The sequence below is a fragment of the Nuphar pumila genome, chromosome 2 (assembly GCF_984573655.1).
Source record: "Nuphar pumila chromosome 2, dmNupPumi1.hap1.1, whole genome shotgun sequence".
NCBI classification, from domain to species: domain Eukaryota; kingdom Viridiplantae; phylum Streptophyta; class Magnoliopsida; order Nymphaeales; family Nymphaeaceae; genus Nuphar; species Nuphar pumila.
This window is the reverse complement of record NC_143250.1, coordinates 66,816,378-66,840,789: the sequence shown is the minus strand read 5'-3', so window position 1 is coordinate 66,840,789 and position 24,412 is coordinate 66,816,378. Positions and strand designations below refer to the sequence as shown.

General features: G+C 36.9%; 1 protein-coding gene across 1 annotated transcript; it reads right to left on the bottom strand.

Annotated features, from left to right (window-relative positions):
- Positions 1–3,150: 3,150 nt before the first annotated feature.
- On the bottom strand, positions 3,151–5,796 carry LOC149845648 (putative xyloglucan endotransglucosylase/hydrolase protein 32). The gene is made up of 4 exons (XM_089995889.1): positions 5,586–5,796; positions 5,401–5,501; positions 5,056–5,273; positions 3,151–3,684 (listed from the first exon to the last, which is right to left on the bottom strand). Exons 1-4 carry the CDS (start codon positions 5,794–5,796, stop codon positions 3,294–3,296), a joined length of 921 nt encoding a protein of 306 aa, XP_089852015.1. The 3' UTR covers positions 3,151–3,293.
- Positions 5,797–24,412: the final 18,616 nt, after the last annotated feature.

Genomic DNA, 24,412 nt, shown 5'->3' with positions numbered 1-24,412 from the left:
ATAGAATATGGTTATGTATTTTTATCATAAGGCTGAGGATTTTGGATAATGTTGAGAGGTCGCTAAGGTTATTTTATGATAGTAATTTAGCAATGCTATATTTCAATAACAACAGGCGCTCATCAAAATCAAAGCATATTGACATTAAGTTCCTTATTCTTAAAGAAAGAGTGCAGAATGGTTAGATATTGATATAACATATTAGCACAAACTCCATGATTGCGGATCCACTTACTAAGGGTTTGTCACCCAAGGTCTTTCACGAGCATACAACTCAAATAAGTATTTTATTATTTTATAATATGTTGGTTTAGTGAGAGTTTATATTTGAATATTTTATAATATAATAAAGTTTCCTTTACCACTTCAGAATAAAGTTAAGGTTTTGGTTACATTTTGTACTCATTTGTTATGATCTCACTAAAGTTTAAGGAAGGACCAATTGAAAATAGGCATACTTGATCACATTACATGTAATTTCTATGATTCACATCCATATTTGATCTATGTCATTTGGTTATGTCAATATACATGATCATTAATGGGTCCAATTACGTTATTTGTATTGAAGTCCACTTTGGTTCTATATTGACATGATCAATGAACCAGATTGATAGAGACATCAATTGATAAGGTTGTTTTTGAGCTCATAAGGTTATAATGTATGATTATAAGGTTATATATGTGACCCAAGTGAAAGATTATTAAGAAAAATCATTGTGGGTTTACATATATATGCAATCACACGTTATAAGTTGTCTGTGATTCAATCTCAGTTTACGTGATCTAATCAGGTTGGGCCATATGGTGTCTCATATGGTATGATCGGATTATGTGAAAAGACTTGTTCTGTCTGTTTTCAACTCTATGATGGGCTGAATTGAAGACAAACTCTCAGTTGGATTCAAATTAGGTTATGGTCTCCAAACCTTATATATTGGCCTTCTCTCTTTAGACTCCTCATTTATAACAAGATAAATCAGTCATTCTCATAAGGTTTGGAGAAAGGAAAAGGCTCATGTATACAAGTTCTAGAAGATCATACCCGTCAACGATTTAGCAGAGCGCTAATGGATTTAGACATGCTTTCGTATTAAGATTTTATTTGTGTTTTGGTTTTCAACGATTTAGCACAAACATGTATAAGATTCTTTTAGTTTTTTTGATGGATTTTAAATTCCAACACTTTTTAGTTACAAGCATTTTATAGTTAGCAACTAAATTCCAACACTTTTTAGTTACAAGCATTTTATAGTTAGCAACTAAAAGAATGTCATTACGATGCCGGTCTTTCTCACCTACCAGAGTGTGTTTTATCTCTTTATTCACTTTTGAATGTCGTATTGATTTGCTTTTTTTGTGTTACGCTATGCTTAAAAAAAAAACAAAAAAAAAGTACAAAACCATCTTTGGCAGCAAAAGAAAAACTGTTATGTTGAGAGAAATGTTTAGTTTGGAATACGAAAAAGTTGTATTTAAAAAAAATTGCTTTTAAAACTCTCCAAATATGTTTCTAAATTTATCCGATCTTGGATCTGAAATTCGGAATCACATTGAGTATTGGATCCAAATCCTGTAATTCCTATTCCCAAGCTTCATTTTCAAGGAGAAATTTCATATATATGCCTGCGAACTCGAATTCCATAGAAGTTGTCTCCCTGCTCAACTATATTTTGAACAAAAAACAGACATTTTTATTCATGTATCCATTCTTTAATGAATTTTTGCCGTATCAGTTATCACTAATTGCTTTGGTTACTGACAATACCTGCTGGGATAAGTTCAAAAATATTGATTGCACTGGCCCCATACAATCGAAGGCATCATTTTAATATCTGTGTAAAATTTGTTTTCCTTCGTTTGGCATTATAGGACACGTTCTGGCTGAGTGCATGTCCGTTAACCTGTCAACATCCCACATATGTATGTTGCCAATTGTAACGTGTACAAAACAAACACGTCCTTTGTCTTCCTTTAGAAACAGAAGTGAATTTTAAAGAGTAGCCTCTGTGCTTGGGACTCAATGTAATAGTAGTCACCCACCCTCTCACACAAGGGATGCTCAGTTGATCCTGAATGTCTTTTGGACACCTATATATGGTGATAGTTGCAGTGAATTTGGAATATATGTAGGTGAAATATATCTGTTACACATTGGCTTACCTCTTCTCACTTGGAAGATTAGGATACAACAACATGATACATGAGAATCTAAACGTCTCTTAGATTGTGTGTGTGTGGGTGGGGGGGATGAATGGTGCTTCAGCCAAAGATGAGGCTTATCCTCAATACTGATAATGACATGAAACAAATCCGAAAGCAGTTCCACTCATCCTCTTTGTCATCCTAATCTTCATACCCCTTATGATTTCATTGATGCAAATTACTTTGATCAAATCAGGCTCCATAGGTGTGATCTACATCATTTGTTTAGTGAAGATCAGTAATTAAAGCGCCGAAATCCGACTTGTGTGCTGGATTTTTTGTTGGCGATTCAAAAATCAACTGTTGACAAAACAAGAAATTTTGTGATTTAAAAAGTCATTGTTTTTCAACAAACAGATATGATTCAAAGGGTCGATTCTTATTAAATCCACCATGCTGAATCCATCTATAAGGTTAGATTTGATCAAAACAACTTGCAACATAAAAGAGAGATGAAGGGGGATGACATAGGGGATGAGTGGTACCGAACTTAACAAATCCGTTCACATATTTAGATGCAAGCTTTTTTTGGGCTGTCTGTTTGGTAGTTTGTGCAAGTCACATACTTGATGTAACATTGCAAGTTCAAGCCCCACTGGTATGGGTGGTTGAATAACTACATGAGTTGTATAATCCCCAGTAGCTAGTAGTAGCTAGGGCTAGTCTACTGGAAAGTAAAGGGGGGGCTTAATTCCCTAGCTTGATCATAAAAACAGGAAAAAAAAACATACAAAAGTTGAGAGGCAAAAAAAAACACACTTATGTTTCATTTATCATCATTTAATTAGCAATCTTCCCATTCTTACAACAAGCAGCAACATCTCTTAATTATAATGCCCCTTACCATGGGGGTATTACACAATGTCCTATGCCCTAGTACATGACATTTGAGAAAACAACAAATCATCATTTGAGACCCACATCATAGCCACACAATATGTAAAAAAAGTATCCAAACTACCCAATATTTGTATACACATAAAACTGTACGTCACTTTCAGCTTTTGCCCTCAAAATGGGCCCATAAATCTTCCTTTTGACAACAAGGGGAGAGCCTGCATGTTTTGTTCCTGAAACTTTTTTTTTGTTCAAGTCTTAATTGAGGTGCTAGAGGAGGTCCAACACTCTGGGAGAAGGGAACGGTCCCTAGAGAAATCCTTGCAGTAGTCATAAACCAAGTAGTACCTCTCAGCCCAGTGCAAGGCCAACCTCTGCATGAGGGTCAAACCAAAGGTGCCAACCGGAGAGCCTGACACTGCCTGGCAGTACTGAGACGAATAAACTGGGCAGCCTGTGATTATGAACCTAGTGTACTTTGCCACAAAGGGTTGGTAACTATAATCAGCTTTGTACCTTCCATGTTCAGTAGCCCAAGAAGATGCATCCCATATTGAAGCATATACCCACATTGGTCTTTGAGGGAAGGTGGATGGGCTCCTCCTTGCATATATCCTAATGGGGACATCATCCACGTAGAATCTGCACGTTACAAACAAAGTTACAAAGCCAACATGACATGACCCCGAGTTCTTTTTTATTTTATTTTTACTGGGAGAAACCGCTCCAGGCGCAGAGACCTAGCCATGCTGGCTCAGCCTGCCGTACTTAGGTTGCAGCCCATGTCAGCGTAAAACTCAGAGGGCTTACCCCTCCGCCCCATGACCACAAGTTCTTGTTATCTCATCAAAACCAATTTAAACAAAATAGAGGTATAGGCACTTGGGTCTCTTTTATCAAGTCTCTATATATATTATACTTAGACTTTCAACTGAATTACTTTTATAGGGTAGGAAATACATTCCCACCTACCGTTTAAACACAACACTGGAATTAGGTAATCACCTTCTTAAACCTTTATATTTCATTTGAAAACCAAAGATTAAGAAAAAAACAGTTGATATAGAAAATAGGTACAGTGTTTTCATGAAAGATACGAAGCACAAGAAACAGAATTCCAATGATGTAGAACAAGGATCCAACAATCAGAGCAATCACTTTCGATGATTGGCACCCTTTGGAGCCACCAGGTGTATCCCTCTCTTAAAAGTGGCTAATGGTATCACAAATTGCTGGTTCACATACAGAGGAAATAACGAGCTAGCTAGTCCAATGTTATCAAATGGGCGATCGAATCGTTTGGCCAACGATTCAGGTGAATCGGTTGATTCCAATTCTCAACTGAATCTAACAGTTGACATGTGTCACAAAATATTAAAATAATATTTACAAATATTTAAAAACATTAATTTATAGGATTTTTATGATTTATTTGAAAAAAACCCCGAAACGGGTCTGTTTCATATCAATTTTCTACCAACACAATAAGAATCAGCCGATTCGCACCGATCCCCATGACAAGTAACATTGAACTAGTCACAAAGGTGACTCTCAATTATAAATCACTTAGTCTACTATTGAGTATTGTGATGTGTGACACAAAGCCAACACCATTAGCTACTTACTTTTAAAGAGGGCGAAAGCAAAAGGTAATCCATCCGAGTGTGTATGACTGTACTGGTGTCATGAAAAGACTGAAGGATCCAATGATCGGACCGAGTACTTTGAGATCATTTTGAAAGAATGGGGAGGTGTGGGATCCTCTTTTGAAAGAGGGAGGAAGTGTGGGATGTGGCAGTCAGTGATTGGCCGAGGACTTTTGTAAAGCAGGCGGCCGATCACCGAATCTACTTCCATCAAAAGGTCATTACGATTGTGACATATTTTTCAGTAATGACAGGATAAGTTGTCATTAGGGAAAAGACACACACAGAGGTGAGAGTGCTCTAGTAAAGTAGCGTTGGCAAAACTGTAGTAACAGCGACGACAATAATTGAACAAATAGTTACTCACACTATCTCCCTTGGATTCCAAAGTATGGCGTAGTTGTGAAAATCAGCAGTGGGATCAAACCACAGATGAAACTGCACCTCTCTCCCGATAATCCTCCCATCACCAGTTCCATTGATGTATACATTGGTTTGCAGTGTATAGGGTTTTCCTGGCGTGGTGCCCAAGAACTCAATGTCCACTTCATCATGATGCCCAGGATACTGATCCCCATTGGAAAGCTGCAAATTTTCAACTGACAACTCAATCTTAATTCAAAATTTCACACACACACACACACACACACACACATATATATATATATATATATATATATATATATATATATATATATATATATTAACTCACATAGAATGAGGTTATGACTCCTGCAGTGTAACCAGATTGGAGTTTGATTGCTGCTCCAAAATAACCCGATCGGTATGCCCTTGTAGACTTAAACCCGCTTCCTGATTTTCACAAGAAATATAGCATCAGCAGTTTAATGAGAAGTAGACACACACAAACACATATATAACTAGAGAGATGAGAACCTGAGTATCTGTCAAGCCAAATAGTGACAGAAGATTGGTCTGGAGAAACAGATTGGTGTTGAGAACCCCAGAGGTTTGCAAAGGATTGATAGAAAGAGGAGGAAGGGTAGATGGAGGTTGGGTAGTAGCCAGGAGATGGGGGTCTCTGACCGCTGCTGCGGCTTAATATCTGCAGTATGGTCACTAGAAGGAAAACAAGAGGCAGTGCCATCTAGCTAGAAAGAGGATAGGAAGAAGCAAAGATACAAAACAAGCAAGTGCAACTGTTTTTCTTTTTCTGGGGGAAAAAGAGAGATGAGCTACTGCCTGGTGAATGAGTCCGTTATCTTGTTGGGGCCTAGTGATACGAAACTTCAGTTGGGGTGGTACAATCAATAAATAGACTCTCTCTCTCTCTCATATGTAGGATTGGGACAAGACCTAACAATTCTTGATATCTTGGTACATGTCCATATTGTCTTGCGTTTATATAGAGATAAATTGAGGAGGGTCACATCAACTTTTTGTTCATGCCATGTTTCTTGTATACCCCATCTTTTGCCAATTTCACTGTAAGCCTAATCTAGCACCAGCAACACTGGGCCAAGCTAATTAATTTGGAAATGGCCCAAGCCAATTATTTTGGTTTTAGTTGGCAGAGTTGAAATACAGACCGGACCAGTCAAAGTTACGCCAATTCAGCATGCCTATCTCTAGTCATGCCTTGTACGCCACAATCTACTACAATGTAGGACCAAACTTGCCTGTGCTCCTAGCCTCAGAGTTTTATGCCACCAGCATGATAACCGTAGGTATGGCAGGCTGAGCCAGTGACCCGTCTTCATGAGTTAGTTTCTTCAGGTTATAAATCGAAAAAAATGACTCCAAATCCCATCACGAGTTAGTTGGCTAGACCCACTTTGTCTTCACGAGAAGGCATGCCAATTCTTTGAAAAAAGAAAAAGGGAAGAAGGGTCTTAATTAAGCATATATATTTGGTTAATGCATTCTTAGTAAACAGTCAACCATTTACATTGTAAAAAGTAGTTTCCTATTATCATACTCATTTCTTATGCTTTTTTTTTATTTGAAACGAAGGAAAAAATTCATTAATTGTCAGAAAAGGAAATGAAGAGAGGGTGATGAGGAATCATATACGGAGACAGCCATAGAAATTAGTTTCCTATGATTAAATTCATTTCTTATGCTTATTTGCTCCTAGGGTACAATCACTCCCATTATTCTTTCTCAAGGAGAATTAGGTCAACTAAAGCAACTATGCCGTACATGCATGGGGTAAACTTTTGTCATTGAGTGAACATAACTATTGAACTTTGATATAAGTGGTAGGAACGGTGACATTTCTCCAAGAGGGAAAGTTTTGGTCTATAATTCAGAAAAAGGAAAGGTGTTTCTCTTATTTATGAAGAAGCAGGAATAAGTTAAGTTGGTGGTTTGTCCTTTTCAACCGCCTTGATGGGTATGGAGGGAAATCTTGCGATAATTTGAAACTTTTCTTAGGAGAATCTCGAGACAATATTGTCATAGGAAACATTAACAATGTAAAATAGGAACTGCACATTAATTTGAAATGTATAAAAAAATTATTAGAAGTTTTTTTAAACTGTATTAATATCATGGTTATATATATAACTATATTTTTAAAATAGGTGATATTTTGAAATTATCATACTTTTTTTAGATAATGTCGGCTTTTGAAAATATCGTGATACAATCATGGTATTTTCGAAATATTACTGATATTTGCTGCATAGAATCAAATAAAACTGGGTAACAGAGTTCGTGGTCATAGATGGTGTATTTTGCAAGCAACTTGAACCTATTTAGTAAATTTACGGCCACTCAACCGAGTCTTTTTTTTTTTTATTTATATTTACACAGAGAAATCACCCTCAGGATCAGAGACCTGTGAATCAGCCAAGCCAAGGGCCCAGAAGTTAAATAAATCAACTAAAATGACGTACACTTTCGGTGATCTTCTGTGGTTGTGGGCACAGGTCATGACAAGCTTGTACCTGCTACTAAGGAAAATTAATGCCATTGGCAAACTTAGGCGGAAGAAGTACACGATTAAGATCAGCACCCATTTAATGCTGCCTACTCCATGTCTCCCATGCATGTCTTATTCGGCATCGTTCTCTAAGCAAGTCAATATTTTCTATCAAAAGAATTCAAACATGAATACAATGACTGCATATTTTTGGAGATTGTTTGTCATACGTCTCTTACAATCATATCAAGAAATAGCTTTGCTATATCTTACTATGCAAGCAATAGCAAATGTTCATTTTCAACCATATAAAAAACTAACTGTATCATACCTCCCTATGAAAGTAATAAAAATGTTCATTTACAACCATACCTAGAACTACCCATATCATAGCTTCCAATGTGAGCACCAGAAATTTTGTATCAATGTGGATAATCATATGAAACTTGGATAATCATGTGATGCATACACTTGAATATGACATCCCCATGGTACCAAACCACATCGCAGGCACCTACCGGAAACTGGTGGGGTTGACACCATTTGGTCTGCATGGAACCATGGCCTATAATTTCCAGCCAAGGCGGCACGGAAACGTGGACAGTCAAAGGACTAATATTGGTTGGTCAAACCAGATATGGGACCAACCACCTCCGTATTATGGAGGCAGCCTTAAAAGATGTGTTCCCCATTTCCTGTCAATGCTATGGCCTTATCTTATTGCAATGGTCGGTTTGGATAGATTGTTACATTTATGAAATTCTGAAGCATGTCCAATTTGTTCTAATCAGCAATGGTTTGGCCAAACATGACAAGTTTAGTGAAATTTAATCCAGCATGTGTTTATTAATGGTATTTGTGCCTTTAATATTTCTTAGTTTCTTTAAAATTAAATGATATTGAAGCTTATTGTCTGGCTAAAATTATATTGGACATAAATAAAAGAATCTTTTTAAAGGAAATTACACCATCTGACTCTAATTATATTGATCATGTATTTAATGATATTTAATGGTGTTGCCTTAATGATATTCTTCATGGATAGCTTAGGTAAATAATATTTAGAATGACATTGTTTTTCCCCAATTATAAAGTTTGTAAAATAAAATAAGAAGAGGCAGTTGGAATAGTAGGGAGCACATAGGGTTGATCAATGAGGTCCACTGAAAAACAATGTTGTACTGATGGCATATAAAACCTAATGTTACTGATGACTAGTCTAAATGCAGAAAATTAGAGGATCTTTTCAAAATAATCATGAAGTACTGGTCTACCTTCACATTTGCTTTTGCTATGAATATTTTTTAGTCAATGCATAGAAGAACAGTATTCTCCTTTTTTAATGCATCAAAATTTTGACATATTTTCTAAAACACGACTTTTAATAACCTTAATCAAGACTTTCTTGATGATTCATTGTACACCATCTACCACAAATGACAACTATATATATATATATATTATTTATGGGAAGAACCCCCCCTATCACCGACCGTGCATTGGCTGGCTTCCGACTGGTAAAACCCTTGAGCCCCCCCCCCACCTGCCCATCTGGGAGTACACCCAGCTTCGACCTTACAACAAGGGATGTGACCCATGGGTTTTGAACTTGTGACGTCCCTTCAACTTTGTGACATTCACGCAAATTTTTTGGGAAAACAACTTGATGGTTATCTAATCCGAAACGTTAAGATGCATGATTGGTGCATGTTATTGGTGAAATTATGGCCTAGCTCTTTGATGGCAATGGCTGGATCATGATTTTGTTGATATTATTTTCTATAGCATTTGGAGAAGAGGGGTTTCAAATTAATTTGCATAATCTATTGATGTTTCATTGATAATCATCAATAATGAAGAGATAGATTACATTGATGTCATAATGTATCATTAATCTTAAACAATCAGATTGCAATGAGCAAGTGGCCAGTGCAGCTGGTTAGACAAACACAACTTATCAGGATTTTGCTATGACTTGTGAAGAGTGCAAAATGACTTCTATGGGAGTCTATGATGAGTTGTTTGCACTCTTTTAGATTATCGTTATACAAGTCCAAAATCATTGAGCCTGTGAAGCCTATCCAGATGCTTTAACAAAATAGAGTTTAGTGGTTGGAAGTTCTCTATCTAAAATTCATGTGAAACGTGACCAAGAACGTGAACTTGATCATGTTTCTACATGAAGTTCCCAAACTTAGTCATGTTTTTAAATACCGGTGAAAGAATCATATGACAAAGAACATGCCTAGCATTATAAAATTGTTTAACAAAAAAATATTCCACTTTCAGCCAAATAGACGTATTGATTAATAAAATGATATATCGTTCTACTCGGCTTTTAACAAGTAATATTCCACTTTCAACAAAATAGTAACATTACTTGTTGGGGCCCACCAATGAAGCCTATGGATCTGGTGGCAGGGCCTTTGTGGGCCCACCTGCCGACACAGTAGCAGCTTCAAGGACAAATAGGTTGCATCAGCAAAGCAAAAAGTCTTCCTATGTGGCGCCACACTTTGCAGCATGAGGTTACGTGGGTTCCCTTCCCCCCTAGTCCACACTCTCCATGTACTAAATAATAATGCTTTGAAAATAGGAAATAATGTGGGCCTCATATATATATATATATATATATATATATATATATATATATATATATATATATATATTTGACATGGGCTTTGGAACCACTAAGATCCTGATAATTCAATAATCATGGCTATGAGAACCTACTTTTGATAGTACCGATTCACATTATGCGGGAGTTGGACCATCCCTCTTTTTCTTATACGGGAAAAAGGGTTTGGTGGGTGGAACCAATATTTTTGTCATTTTTTTTCCTTTTTATGAGTATGCTGGTGATAACCCCCGTGGATTCGAACCCCAGACCCCTTAATTATGAGATTTCGACCCAGCCATTCGACTATCTCATTCGGCCCCTTTGGTATAGGTTTTAGAATACAATATCTCTCTCTCTCTCTCTCTCTCTCTCTCTCTCTCTCTCTCTCTCTCTCTCTCTCTCTATATATATATATATATATATATATATATATATATATATATATATATATATATATATATATATATATATAAGACAACTGAACATGTTAGGCCCTCTTTTCACGTTCTGCCGGTTAGGCCTCATAGTTTGCAGTGTTTTATGACAGATCTATAGGGTTAGATGTGTTTACATGCCTGATTGAGTGTGAATCGACTTTCGGATCATATTCTTAAACAAAAAATATATTTTTATGAGACGAAAAAAATTGATGCCTTCATAGCCATTGATTTTGAATCACTGAAAAAACCTGAATACAGGTCAGATTTCGGTGATCCAAAAGCTGGTTCTCACTAAACAAAACCTATAGATCACATGTATCGTGTTATATGTGAGAAAAAATACGGAAAACTACTATTTTTGAATGGGCCTAACTGGGCAGAATGAGTGCATTACTCTCTCTCTCTCTCTCTATATATATATATATATATATATTACAAACTTAGCAAATGTTATTTTTATTTTCTAATTAAGCTGACACTATGGCTGTGATTTACATGCTTTGTTTAGTGGGGATTGGCATTTGGATTGCCAGATTGCAAATTTGCAACACCAAGGCAGGTTTTCTCGGCTATTGAAAAATCAAAATGACTGTAATGCATCAAAATTTTGGACTTAAAAATCATGTTTTTTATGGAAAAAACACAAACGAAAGGTTGAGTCCTACTAAATCAAGCATACTGAGTACAACTACGTTATCAGAGAGAGAGAGAGAGAGAGAGAGTTCAAAGAATAGATTCGAAATCTTATACATCTGAAGAAATATGAAGAACCCATGACTGAAAAAAGAAAATTTGGAGCTGCTTTCACATTCTCAATAATTAAACTTATCGTCAAGCCACGCCCTACATCTCACTGCCGCTGAAAGTTTATGTTTTAATAAACCCAAAAGCAAAGTGCCTCTTTCTTTGACAATAAGAATTTGAATTATGGGGACTTGAATCTTATCAAATCAATTCTTGTTTTAAAGTGCAACTCAAACGTACACCATCACCATTACTCGTTCAACCCATCTTACTCCCTTCAATATTTTGTGAAATATTTGATGTTTACATCTTAGTCCATGTCCCTTCAATGTGCATTTTTTTGGAAAATTAGGGCACAAAGCTATGGTTGTGTTAATTGTTCTTGAGAAGAAACTGTTGGTATTTGATGTATATATTTAAAACATTAATAAAAATATCAAAATAATCTTAAAATAATTAAGAACATCTCATGACGTGTCACATGGTTTATCCATGCGTGTCCTGTTGCCTTGCCTAGATATAAGGGCCTAAGTAACATGTCCTTGTAATATACATCTTAACATGGTTTATTGGGCAATGATTTGGAGAAACGTGAAGTGCCAACAAGCTTCATAATTTTTTTTTTTTTAATTTATAATCCGAAGAAACTGCACCCGACACCAAGACCTGGTTGTGCTGGCTCAACAATCCAAGCTTCATGAACTTGGATGAATTGGGTTTTGCATGGAAAACATATTTCAGCCTGTTCATTTTTTTGCATTGTAGATGCCGTTCATCTAAAACTTGAATGGCTCTCAAAAAATTGGTGGTACCCATCTAAGAAACAGCATATCCATCCATGGTGTTCTTCTGACTTCCGTCCAAGTATGGATGGCAGTAGACCTGGGGAAAACGGTTAAATCCTGTACCAAGAGAAAACATAGATCCGTTTGAACCCACTCCATTTGGGGTGGGAATGGAGGAAATGAGACCCCAGAGCTAGAGGTGAAAATTAAAACCCGCCATGGGGATAGACCGGGGTCGGCTTAAAGGGCAAAATTTTGAGACAAGGCGGGAATGGAGGACATGAAGCGAGAAATGGAGGCCGGAGATAGAGGCAGTGGTGTAGCTAGGATTCATGTGAGGGGGGAGCAAACAGGGGTGTAGCAAAAAAAAAAATTTGTGTGATAGTCGGGGGTTCGGGGGCAGCGGCCCCGAATATTTTTTTTTTGAGATAACATAAAAAATGGCTATAATTATTAATAAAAATCTATTTCATATGGACGAATCGAACTATTTGCTGCAGTCAGGGCTGGGCTAGGACTGGGCTGGGCTACAAAAATGGATAAAAATCTATTTCATATGGAATCAGGGCTGGGCTTTAAAAAAAAAAATAACTGTTTCGGGAGGCAGGACTGGGCTACCCCCCTAGCTACGCCTTTGGATAGAGGTGAAAATTAAAACCAGCATGGAGATGGACCGGGGATGAAGGACAAAATTTTGAGACGGGGTGGGGATGGAGAGCTTGTCCCCCGCACCTAGCCCAATCCAAGGCAGGGGAGTGTGTGGCTCATCTACTGGCTGTCGGCCCCACATCCTTCTCAAACATTTCTAATGTAAAATCCAAAAGGTTACGACTGACCCTCACGTCCACTCGGTATGGTCTTATTTTATTTTATTTTAATGCTTGGCACCACACTGGATTTGACATTTGAAGAGTGGGTATGGGTATCTAACTCGGAACTTAGTGTGGAGTCACAGATCGATACAGTTATGATCCAAGTCCCTGTCTTATGCGGGTAAAAGTCATCTGGAAAGGGTAATATGGGTCAGATTAGACCATATCCGGCCCGACCCGCATCTAGGGATGCAAACGGACCAGATCCAGTATATATGCCACATTTACGAATTTTGGCTGTTCCTACTCACGATTCGGATCTGACTTTCCTATGTATCTAGCTGATTTGGATCTGATCCGTTTGCATCCCTACCCACATCCATCCATATTTGTTTCCCAATTTCTATAGAGATCCAGTTAGATCTAACTAAGTTTGGTACATAAATCCATTCTGGATCAGACAGTATAAACCAAATCGGGGCCAGCTAGTACTCGGAACACCGAGTTTTTCAGCCCACTAGTTTTTGGATATGCTTTTGTAGGACCAGATCCAATTAGCCAATATACAGACCTCTCAGACCTGTAACCTTAATATATGAATATGCTTACAAGAAAAAGATTTATAACTGAGTTTTGATGGTATCTCAGGTTGGCCCCCACATCATTCATGGGAAATAAAACCAAGCGCTCCAGATAAGAGATGGATCACCAATTTTCAATCATTCATCAAAAGCTTCTATCAAGATTAAACCTCCAATAAATGAAAGGAAAAATGATGCACCAAATTTCATGTTAAAAGATCCATACCGACAAGCTGGAATGAAATAAATTCCCTTTAAATGCGTTATATTTCTCCTCCATGGAAAAACAAATGAAAGATGAGAAGCAACCTTAATTGATAATCATAATAAATCTTTAAAGGGACACAATTCGAATAGAACAAAAGATAGATATGAATGGAATAAGATCATTGCATGAGTCACCATGTCTTATTGGGGGGGAGGCTTGTCTTTAGGTGGGTTAGATTCTCATGGTCCAGGGAAGTATTTTTTGTCAATATATAATGGCCCATGATGCCACCTAAAAACAAACTCATGAACGATAGTGATTAGTTAAAGCAAGAGAGGGATGCATGCATGGACAAAGATGATGATTGGGGTGTGTAGGCCTTCCTATCTTGAATGCCAAAAATCTCAAAACTCAAACTCCAAAACGTCTCTCTTTTACATAGTTTGTGAGGGGGTGCCTTACCGACAGTCTTTATTTATGCTAGAGAACAAACCACCAGCCCTTCTTGGAAGGAGTCCCACACACGTAGGGAGCACTTCCTCTCCTTACTTTCCCTGTACGTACACTTTTGAGCTTACGTCAATAATGAGAAAACCATTGCAACAGATGGAGACTGGTGTGTAATATATATCTATAATGAGAAGTTGGTTTGGCTTGTAAACATAAAATAAGTTTAAAGTGTATTATTAGTGGCATAAATGGTATGTTATTTATTGCTACATGTGTTTTTTTAGGAAAGAAAAAATATTTATTGCAACATGTTACATTAGATGAAAAACATTATAATGCTATAATTAATTATCAAGACCAGGCTTTGCCTATATATAGAGAATCGCTAGAATATGAGAACTAGAAATATTGGCATTTTCAATGTTTTTTTTTTGTAAATCCAACTATGTGGATGTGCTTGGCACGGTGAATTTGCTAGGAATCAACTGTTGGGTCATGTATTTTTTATGAAAAAATGTGATTTTTGAATGCTTGAATCTTTATCATGATTTTGAGTCATTGATTTTAAAGCCTTAAAAAACTCTTGTTTATGCATCAAAATTGGATGATTCAAGAGCTAGTTCTGATAAAACCAAGCATGTTGATCACATCTGTATGGTTAGATTCAAGAAAAAAAAACAAAAAATACATGAAAATCGTGATTCTAGTTCTCATATTTTCAGTTCTCATATATGAGAACTAGAAATATTGGCATTTTCAATAATTTTTTTGTAAATCCAACTATGTAGATATCCTTGGCATGGTGAATTTGCTAGGAATAAACTGTTAGATCATGTATTTTCGATGAAAAAAATGTGATTTTTTAATGTTTGAATCTTTATGATGATTATGAGCCATTGATTTCAAAGCTTTAAAAAAATCATGTTTATGCATCAAAATCGGATGATTCAAGAGTGGGTTCTTATAAAACCAAGCATGTAGATCACATAGTGGTTCATACATTAGTTCTTATATATATATATATATATAGGCAGATAGTCTGCTTGACTTATATTGAGATGAAGGGATATCTCGAGTTTGAAATATATAGTGTGTCCCATGCGCAAGCCAGGGCATAAGGGAAAGCTTTTGGAATGGGCAGAGGAGTCGGGAGTATTTATGAAGTTTTATTTCCAGGGTTCATATCATAGTAACACTCAATAGGGTCTGAGTTTAGGGGCGACAAAAATAGGACACACTGACATTATCCGAACACGCATGGATAATATTTTAATATTTTTAATAAATTTCAACAAAAATGACTATATATATATATATATATATATATATATATATATATATATATATCGAGAGAGAGAGAGAGAGGATGCATTTGGCGTGGTCTTGTTAGGAATCATCTGTTGGATCATTGTAATCGTATTTTTTATGCTTGAAAAATTTTGAGTCGTTGATTTTCAAGCCTTAAAAGATCTATCTTATACATCCTAGTAGGATGATCCAAGAGTATGTTTCTACAAATCAAGCATCTAGATCACATTCATACGGTGAAATTTTAGGAAAAAAAACTATACAAATTTCTGTTCTGTAAACATATTTTGCTGATAAACCTATTCTAGTTTCCTTTATATATATATATATATATATCTTGCCAATTGTAACGTGTAGAAAAACAAAGACGTCAACAGAAGTTGGAAAAAGGAAACACTGGTGTGATCTATCGACTGCTTACAATCCATGTGAGAGGGCTGCAGACTATGATCCCTTTTGTTAGCTTGTGATTCTGTGATAATTTTGAAGATAAGCCTCACAGGAACACATCGTTATCATCTTCACAATTCTAAGAGATATGCTAAGTTCGTGAACGTCTTTTCAGCACATATGGAATATGGTGATATATAGTTGCAAGGAATTTGGAATATATGCAGATGAACATATCCGTTACACGTACGTTGGCTAATCTTTTCCCGTCACTTGGAAGATTGGGCTATAACAACTTGATATTTCTTGGATTGTGGGGGATTAATACTGCTGTAGCAGAAGATGCATGATAATGATCTGTTCGTGTGAGGCTTATCCTCAATACAGCGGATGGCATAAAACAAATTCATATTTTGAGGAAGAAGTGACCAAGACAAGTGACAGTTTGTCGGACATTCATGAAATCTTAACTTTCTTTTACATGGAACCAGAATGGGTTTGAAGGGTGTCTTTGGAGGAAGGCAATATTCGGGTTCATATCTCCCTCAGCAACCAGAACTCCCATCTATGAAGGTGACTTAGGTTAAGTAGGGATGGCACCGGGGTGGAGATGTCTCCACCCCTGCCCAGTCTTAAAATTCTGCCTTCATCCTCGCACGTGTTTTAATTTTAACTTTCATCCCCGCCTTCATCCCCGTTAATTTCATGTCCTCCATCCCCAATCGAAATGGGGCGAGGCAGGGTGGGAAAAAACGTAAGTCCAACCCCACACGGGTTTTGATTTTAACCTTCATCCCCGCCTCCATCCCACTGCTGAGGAAACTGTATAGTAAAGATGAACCAAGTGCTAGTGGTCGAAGCGTGAAGAACTCAGGCCGCTGGTACTAGAGGAGAGGCTCGTAACCCGTTTCCTGGCTCATACTAGATGACCAAGACTACAAGTGGTCAACATACCGAGGCACTGAGGTCACGGAGAGCAAACCTCCCGATCACCCCACATGGAATGAGGACGGAGTGGCTTCTTCATGAGGTTCCGAAATAGATATATCCATATATCTCTGACTCATATTTATGAGATGATAATAAATAGAATGTGATAAAACCTATACCAAGAATTGGTTCATGTAGAAATAGCCGTATTAGTTCATGTAAGAGTAGGGGTCGAACACCAATAGGAATTATTCATGTTCAAGTGAGTTTCAACAATACTATTGTTATTGTTAAAGACCCACAAGGTCGGGTCGTTTCTTGGTCCTCCGCTGGTACCTATGGATTCAAGGGCATAAGAAGGGGCACCCCCATTTGCTACTCAAACCGCAGTAGGAAATGCTATTCGTATGGTAGTAGACTAGGGTATGCAACGAGCAGAAGTCATAATAAATATGAAAATAAGAGCCTTTTTTCGTAAGATTTGTGAAAAATATCAACTGATCCGTAGGCGAGGATGAATTATAGTAATTTGTTTCAATCTGAAACATAAATAGAGACAAGGATAATATTTATAAAAAGGAACTTAACTTTGTAAGAGACCTAATGTATAGTACAAATAAATAAATGATTTGTTTTCACATGAAATGGATATATCTGAATATCTCTTACTCATATTTATGAGATGATAATAAATAGAATATGACAAAACCTATACCAAGAATTGGTTCACGTAGAATTAGCCGTATTAGTTCATGTAAGAGTGGGGGTCGAACACCAATAGGAGTTATTCATATTCAAGTGAGTTTCAACAATACTATTGTTATTGTTACAAACCCACAAGGTCAGGTCATTTCTTAGTCCTCCACGGGTACCTGTGGATTCAAGAGCACAAGAAGGGGTACCCCCATTTGCTGCTAAACCGCAGTAGAAAATGCTATTTGTAAGGTAGTAGACCAGGATATGCAACGAGCAGAAGTCATGATGAATATGAAAATAAGAGCCTTTATTCATAAGATTTGTGAAAAATGTCAACTGATCTGTAGGCAAGCAAGAATGAATTATAGTAATTTGTTCCAATCAGAAACATAAACAGAGACATGGATAATATTTATAAATAAGAACTTAACTTTGTAAGAGACCTAATGTACAGTACAAATAAATAAAGGATTTGTTTTCATGTGAAATGGATATATCTGTATATCTTGGACTCATATTTATGAGATGATAATAAATAGAATATGACAAAACCTATACCAAGAATTGGTTTACGTAGAAATAGTTGTATTAGTTCACATAAGAGTGGGAGTCGAACACCAATAGGAGTTATTCATGTTTAAGCGAGTTACAACAATACTATTGTTACTGTTAAAGACCCATAAGGTCCGGTCATTTCTTGATCCTTCGCGGGTACCCATGGATTCAAGGGCACAAGAAAGGGTAGTAGCTCATTAACCTTTAAGTTAAGGAACTTACCAGCAACACCATATGTATTCATGAACAAAGTGCAAAACTGGAATGATGGAAGAGGTCCAGTGGTAAGCATCTGCAACTTTGACTTTTTTGTGACGCATATGTTACGGATATTGAACATCGTATAGAGGGTTTACACTGGCGACAAACTCGGGATGTAAATCACCTTGATCTCAAGGATATCAAGACGTCTCAACTCAGTCCAAACGAATTCTGGAGACGTGTGACTGTCATGGTATGTTGTGTACAGATAGGTGGTCTTCAATAGTCAGACGTAGTCGATACCTTCTCCGAAAAGGATATTAACCATATCCTTCCTCATGGTCAAACATCGAATGATCAATTTGCACACTACCTCTTGTGTCTTATGCAAGCCACAAACAGGTTATAACCAATGACCCCAGGATGGTGGTGCCCAAGCTGTGCAACATTGAACGAGATGAATATAGCATGGTGTTTGTGATGCAGCTTTCCTCGCGAGCAATGCCATACATACCTATTTTTAGCGGTCGACAGGAATATAGGGTTCACGACTGCCAAACTAAGGGAAGACTGGATTGTATACAAGTCTCGACGGGAGGGTGGTGTGTGTCCTCCCCGAAACACAAATTTGCGTGTTCCTATGTGTATAGAGGAATATCTTAGAACCCGTAATAATTCATATGCCAATGTTGCCCACGATGACTTTATAATAAAATAACATATAAAAAAGGTAGATATGCTTTTGACGGAAATGTCCTCCCATAAGATAGATATGCATTGGATGAAAATGTCCTCCCACTCCCCATAAATAGATTTGGATGTTTTACCTTTGTTTTTAGCTTGTGTTACAACACATGGTCGCCTTCTCGTTCCTGACTGATGAGTTGTAGAGCCTGATTCATAGTTTTTTCCCTTACAGAAAGGGGGTCTGAGGGTTCCCCCCAGCACAGGTCCTGTTGCACGGTCAACAGGCGAGGGTCGTGGGGGGCAGCCCCCCCCCCCAAAAAAAAGATTTTTTTTTAGGTTTATGTTTGAGACTCAGTTTCTTATGGATCAGACCCAACTTGTTTAGGTTTAGGATTGTCGTCCTTACCTTGTATAAATTCTTTCTTTTCTTTCTCTCTTGTAACTGTTGAAAAGAGCAATAAGATTTCTCTCTTAGCAGCCGTGGTTTTTTTATTCTCTCTCTGTTGAAAAGAGTGATTTATAATAGAAATCAGATAAGAGAGTAGTGATTTACATTAGAAAACATATCAGAGAGTAGCGATTTACAGTAGAAATTAGATCAGAGAGTAGCGATTTACAGTAGAAATCAAATCAGAGAGTAGCAATTTATAACAGAAATCAGATCAGAGAGTAGTGATTTATACTAGAAATCACATCAGAGAGTAATAATTTATAGTAGAAATCAAATCAGAGAGTTGCGATTTACAGTAGAAATCAGATCAGATAGTAGTGATTTATAATAGAAATCAGATCAAAGAGTAGCGATTTACAGTACAAATCAGATCATCATTCGATTTGCAACATCCTTCAACAAATTGTTGTTCGATTTGTAGTGTCATTCAGCAAATCGTTATTCAACTTGCTACTTTCTTTAGCAAATCACTATTTTGATTTGTGGAGTCCTTCGACAAATCACCATTGCGATTTATAGTGCTCTTTAGCAAATCGTCATTCGATTTGTGACATTATTCAATAAATCACAATTGCGATTTATAATTTTCTTTAGTAAATCGTAATTGCGATTTATAGTGTCTCTTAGTAAATCATTGTGTGATTTACAATTGTCTTCAGTAAATCACTATTGTGATTTACAATGTCTTTAGCAAATCGCTATTGTGATTTATGGTGTTATTCAACAAATCGCTATTCAAATCAAGGCCAACTTGCTGGAGAAGTATCTCCCTAACCGAAGATCGTATTTCTGATCCGTAAAAAGCGGTGTCTTTGTGATTAAATCTAGTTTATTTTTACCAATTTTCAGTGATTTATGTGGTCATTTCATACCTCATTTAGATTAAAAACCAGACCCCTATCATTCTATATTATTTATATTACATAGATTTTAGTCCATTTTCTCATAGTCATATCTCCACAATGGGAGATCATTTTCCATATCTGTAAAAAGGGTTGTCTTCTTTTATATGTCTAGTTTATTTTTTTCAATTTTTATAAATTTTTATATCTATTTGTTATTTTAATTCTATTAAAAATCAGAACTGGTTACAAAACTTCAGGTTCTGTAATAGGTTCATTTCTTGAAATAGAATGGTGACTTACGAAAGTCACCATTTCTAAACCAGAACTGATTTTTCCATTTTGTAACTTGGAAAAGTTTTCTAATCATGTTAGAAAACTTCTCTCACAAATTTGGTACAATTTGAATTCATATGTCTTTTGAAACATCTAAATTACAGAAGTCTATTCACTTTTTCTCAAATTCTTGTTTTTGACAAAAGACCTTCAATTTTGAATTTTTCTTCCATGATTTCTTAAAAATTGTCAATTTTAAATTCTTTTAAGATAAGTCCATAGTCTTCATAACGATTATGAGCATTTTGATACATCATTTGTTTCATTTTGCTTAATTTTCCTTATTTTGGATCTTGAAAGGTCTATTTTTGTGGCCCCACATTTTGAACAAGAGAACCCACCTCTACCACCAAATTTGGTAGCTATCTCTAGCTTGTGGGTGGACCTGGGTCAACTACCTTGCCTTGACCCCAACCCAAAGCCGAACTCCCTAGCCTCACTAGACATTGAGCATTCATCCTGTTCTGGGGGTTGTGTCCAACTTGTTTATCTCATCCCACCTGTTAGCAATGGTTCACCCGTAATAGGGGATTGTGTCCGCTCTGTCTACCATGTCATTTATGTCCACTAAGAACCTTTTTCATGCCATTGACTTTGCCCACAACCACCATGGCACCACCGACCTTGCCAACACCCACCATGACGCCACTGACAGATCCACTTCATGGCCATCTCTCCCTTCTCTTGCCGGCAATAGCTTTATGTCACTTTTTTTTTAAAATGATAGTACTCTGAATGAAGTTCTAAGCGCAATCAAGCTAAATTTGCACGTCTTTTTGTGAAAATATGGTAACAACTATGCAGATAAAAAACTATAATCTTCTCTCACATATTTTCATAACATGAGGTCGGGCTTGCCTTCATAAGGGTTTGAAATAAATTGGTTATTAATAAAGATCCTATCATGGAATGTCCATGGCTTACATGGCCGCGACAAGCAGATTTTGTTATCAAATAAAATTTAGCATATCAAGTCAGACATCATTCAATTGAAGAGACAAAAATGAGTTTCATTGATCTAATTTTTGTGGATGAAGTTTGGAGGGATTGTGAATTTACTTTCAAACCAGCAAGGAGGCAATCAGAGGCATGTTACTTACTTGGAGACAGAGGATAGGTACCACGGTCTATGGCTTGGGGGATTTTTTCATTTCACTATTGTTCATTAACCCCATCCATGGTTATCGAACTTTGTTCACTAGCGTATATGTGTCTTGCATCTTCTCCTTCAAGAAGAATTTTTTGAAAGAGCTTAAACAAATTCATGATGGCACAATCTTATTTGTCACAGAAGATTAGTGCATTGGTGGTGACTTTAACTCCATTTTACAAATGGCAGACTCAAACACTAATCATAGGTATGCTTATAGCATGTGCAAGTTTGCATGACTTCTTGATGATTGTCATCTCTTGGATCTCTCCATGCAAGGGTCCAAATTTACTTGGTTCAATAAGAGGGTGCCACTGGTAATGAGAAGATTGGATCATTTCTTGATCACTTTGTTAATGCTATAATGTTAACATGACATGTGTGCTAAGGTTGATCCAATTTCAATTTTGGATCACTGATCAATAATTTGGTTATCTTGGGGCACAAGGGGATCCCGCGCATTGTCATCTTTTCGAATGAAGCTTTGGTAGCTTCGTGAACCAAATTTGGTAGAAAAAAATTAGAAATGGTGGGAGGAGGCACCTTGACCTCAAAAGTGGGCTGCATTGATGATTCATTTTAAACTATCTTTTATGAGATCAAAGTTCATTGAATGGAATAAAAATCATTGCCAAGCTAAGTTCAAGGAAGTCAATGAATGAAAGTCCAAATTGAAGGCTTTGCAACACATGAAGAAAGAAGGGGTAGATGTGAAAAGGGCCTCCGACATTAAGATGGAAAAGAAAAAATTAGTACAAGACATTTGCGAATGGAGGATACAGGAAAGCATTAGATGACGGCAACAAGCCAAGGCTCACTGGCTATAAGTCGGAGGAGCTGCATACCAAATTCTTTAACATGTGCACCTCGAATAGAAGAAGGTCAAATCATATTCTATCAATGGAGATTGAAGGATCAACATTCCAAGGTTCATACATTCTTCCTTGGGCAACCACCTATTTTAAAGATTGGTTCTCTTATGTTGCTGAGGCCTCATATGATATGTTTGGTTTGAACTTTTCAAGGTTGAATGAGGTTGCCCTCATGTGTTCTATTGGTTCTTTCTCATTGGAATAAATCAAGAATGAGGTATGGAATTTACTCAATGAGAAAACCCCCGATGTAAATGGGTTCCCCATTGAATTTTTGAAGAAGCCATGAGACTTTGTTAAGAGAGACCTCTTCCAAATGATGGTTGATTTTCATAGCAATGTGAAGCTTTCTCAAGTATTGGGTAAATTAATTCTTATTCTCATCCCAAAGGACTCACGAAATTCATAGATTAGTTTCGGCCTATTTCATTGGTGAGGACAATCTTCAAGATTGTTTCAAAAGTCTTCCCATCTAGACTAAAGCTTCTTGTAGGGCCTATAATTTTAGACTCTCAACGCACTTTCATCCCTAGAAGAAGGTTTCATAATTCATGTGTTCTTACTCATGAAGCCTTGCATTTCATCAAAGCGTTAGGTAAGAAATCTTTCATCTTAAAATTTGACTTGGAAAAAGCATTTGATTCTTTAGATTGGCGCTTCTTCTTACATATATTGTTTGAAAATTTTGGGTTTGGGTGATAAATGGACATCATGGATTAAGGCCTTGCTTAATGCCTCATCCATTGCGGTGTCCATCAACGGAGAAAAGGGGGACCTCTTTAAGCCAAAGAGGGGGTTGTGCCAAGGGGACCCCCTCTCTCCACTTCTATTTGTCATGGACTTAGAAACTCGTTCAGTTATGATTGATTCGACGGGAATACATGGCCTTTTTGTGGGCTTCAAGGTCTTGGATAGTGTCATCATCTCCCACCTTTTGTTTGTCGATGATTTATTGGTGTTTGGGGAAGCAACCAAACACAACCTTTGGGTTCTTTGGATCCTCATCCAAATCTTTTTTCATATTTCGAAATTGCGTATGAATGATGTCAAAAGTCAAATCACGGTATTGAACAATCTCTTGGGGGAAATGCAACAGATAGCTATCTTTATTTTTTATTATGAGACTAGGTCGCTACCTATGAAGTATCTTGGTTTACCTCTCCACTTTGGTATTTCTAAAGAGCTACATTGGACCCTCTTTGAAGATAAGGTTACGCAAAAAAAATTAGAATTGTGCAACCCGTCTTCTATCCAAAGCTGACCACATTTCATTGGTGAAGTTTAACATTATACCCATGCCCTTACACTAAATGCAGGTTTTTAAGATTCCAAAGAAAGTGGAGAAAAGGTTTACTAGACTTCTTCAAAGGTTTATTTGGTTGGAAAAATCAGAGGGCACATATAATTCTTTGGTATGTTGGTGCTTGATCTCCAAACCTCTCCATCTAAAGGGTTTGGGAATTCATAACTTGTACAAGTTCAACAAAGCTCTCTTGGGAAAGTGGCTTTGGGTTATATGTAAGAAAGATGGTAGGATTGCTACCGTATTTATAGAAAAATATGATCTACAAGGATGACCCTCTAGCTGGTCTGAAAACCAGTTTTGGGAAAAAGGTTCGAGAATTTGGAAGGAATGAGTTGTGGCATTAGAGGAATTTCATTTGGGTGTCAGTGTTAATATTGGGAATGTCACTTCAACACTTTTTTGTCAGGACTAATGGTGGCCCAATGATCGACTTAGAGACGTATTTTCTCCTTTGTATCTAGCCACAAGAAGGA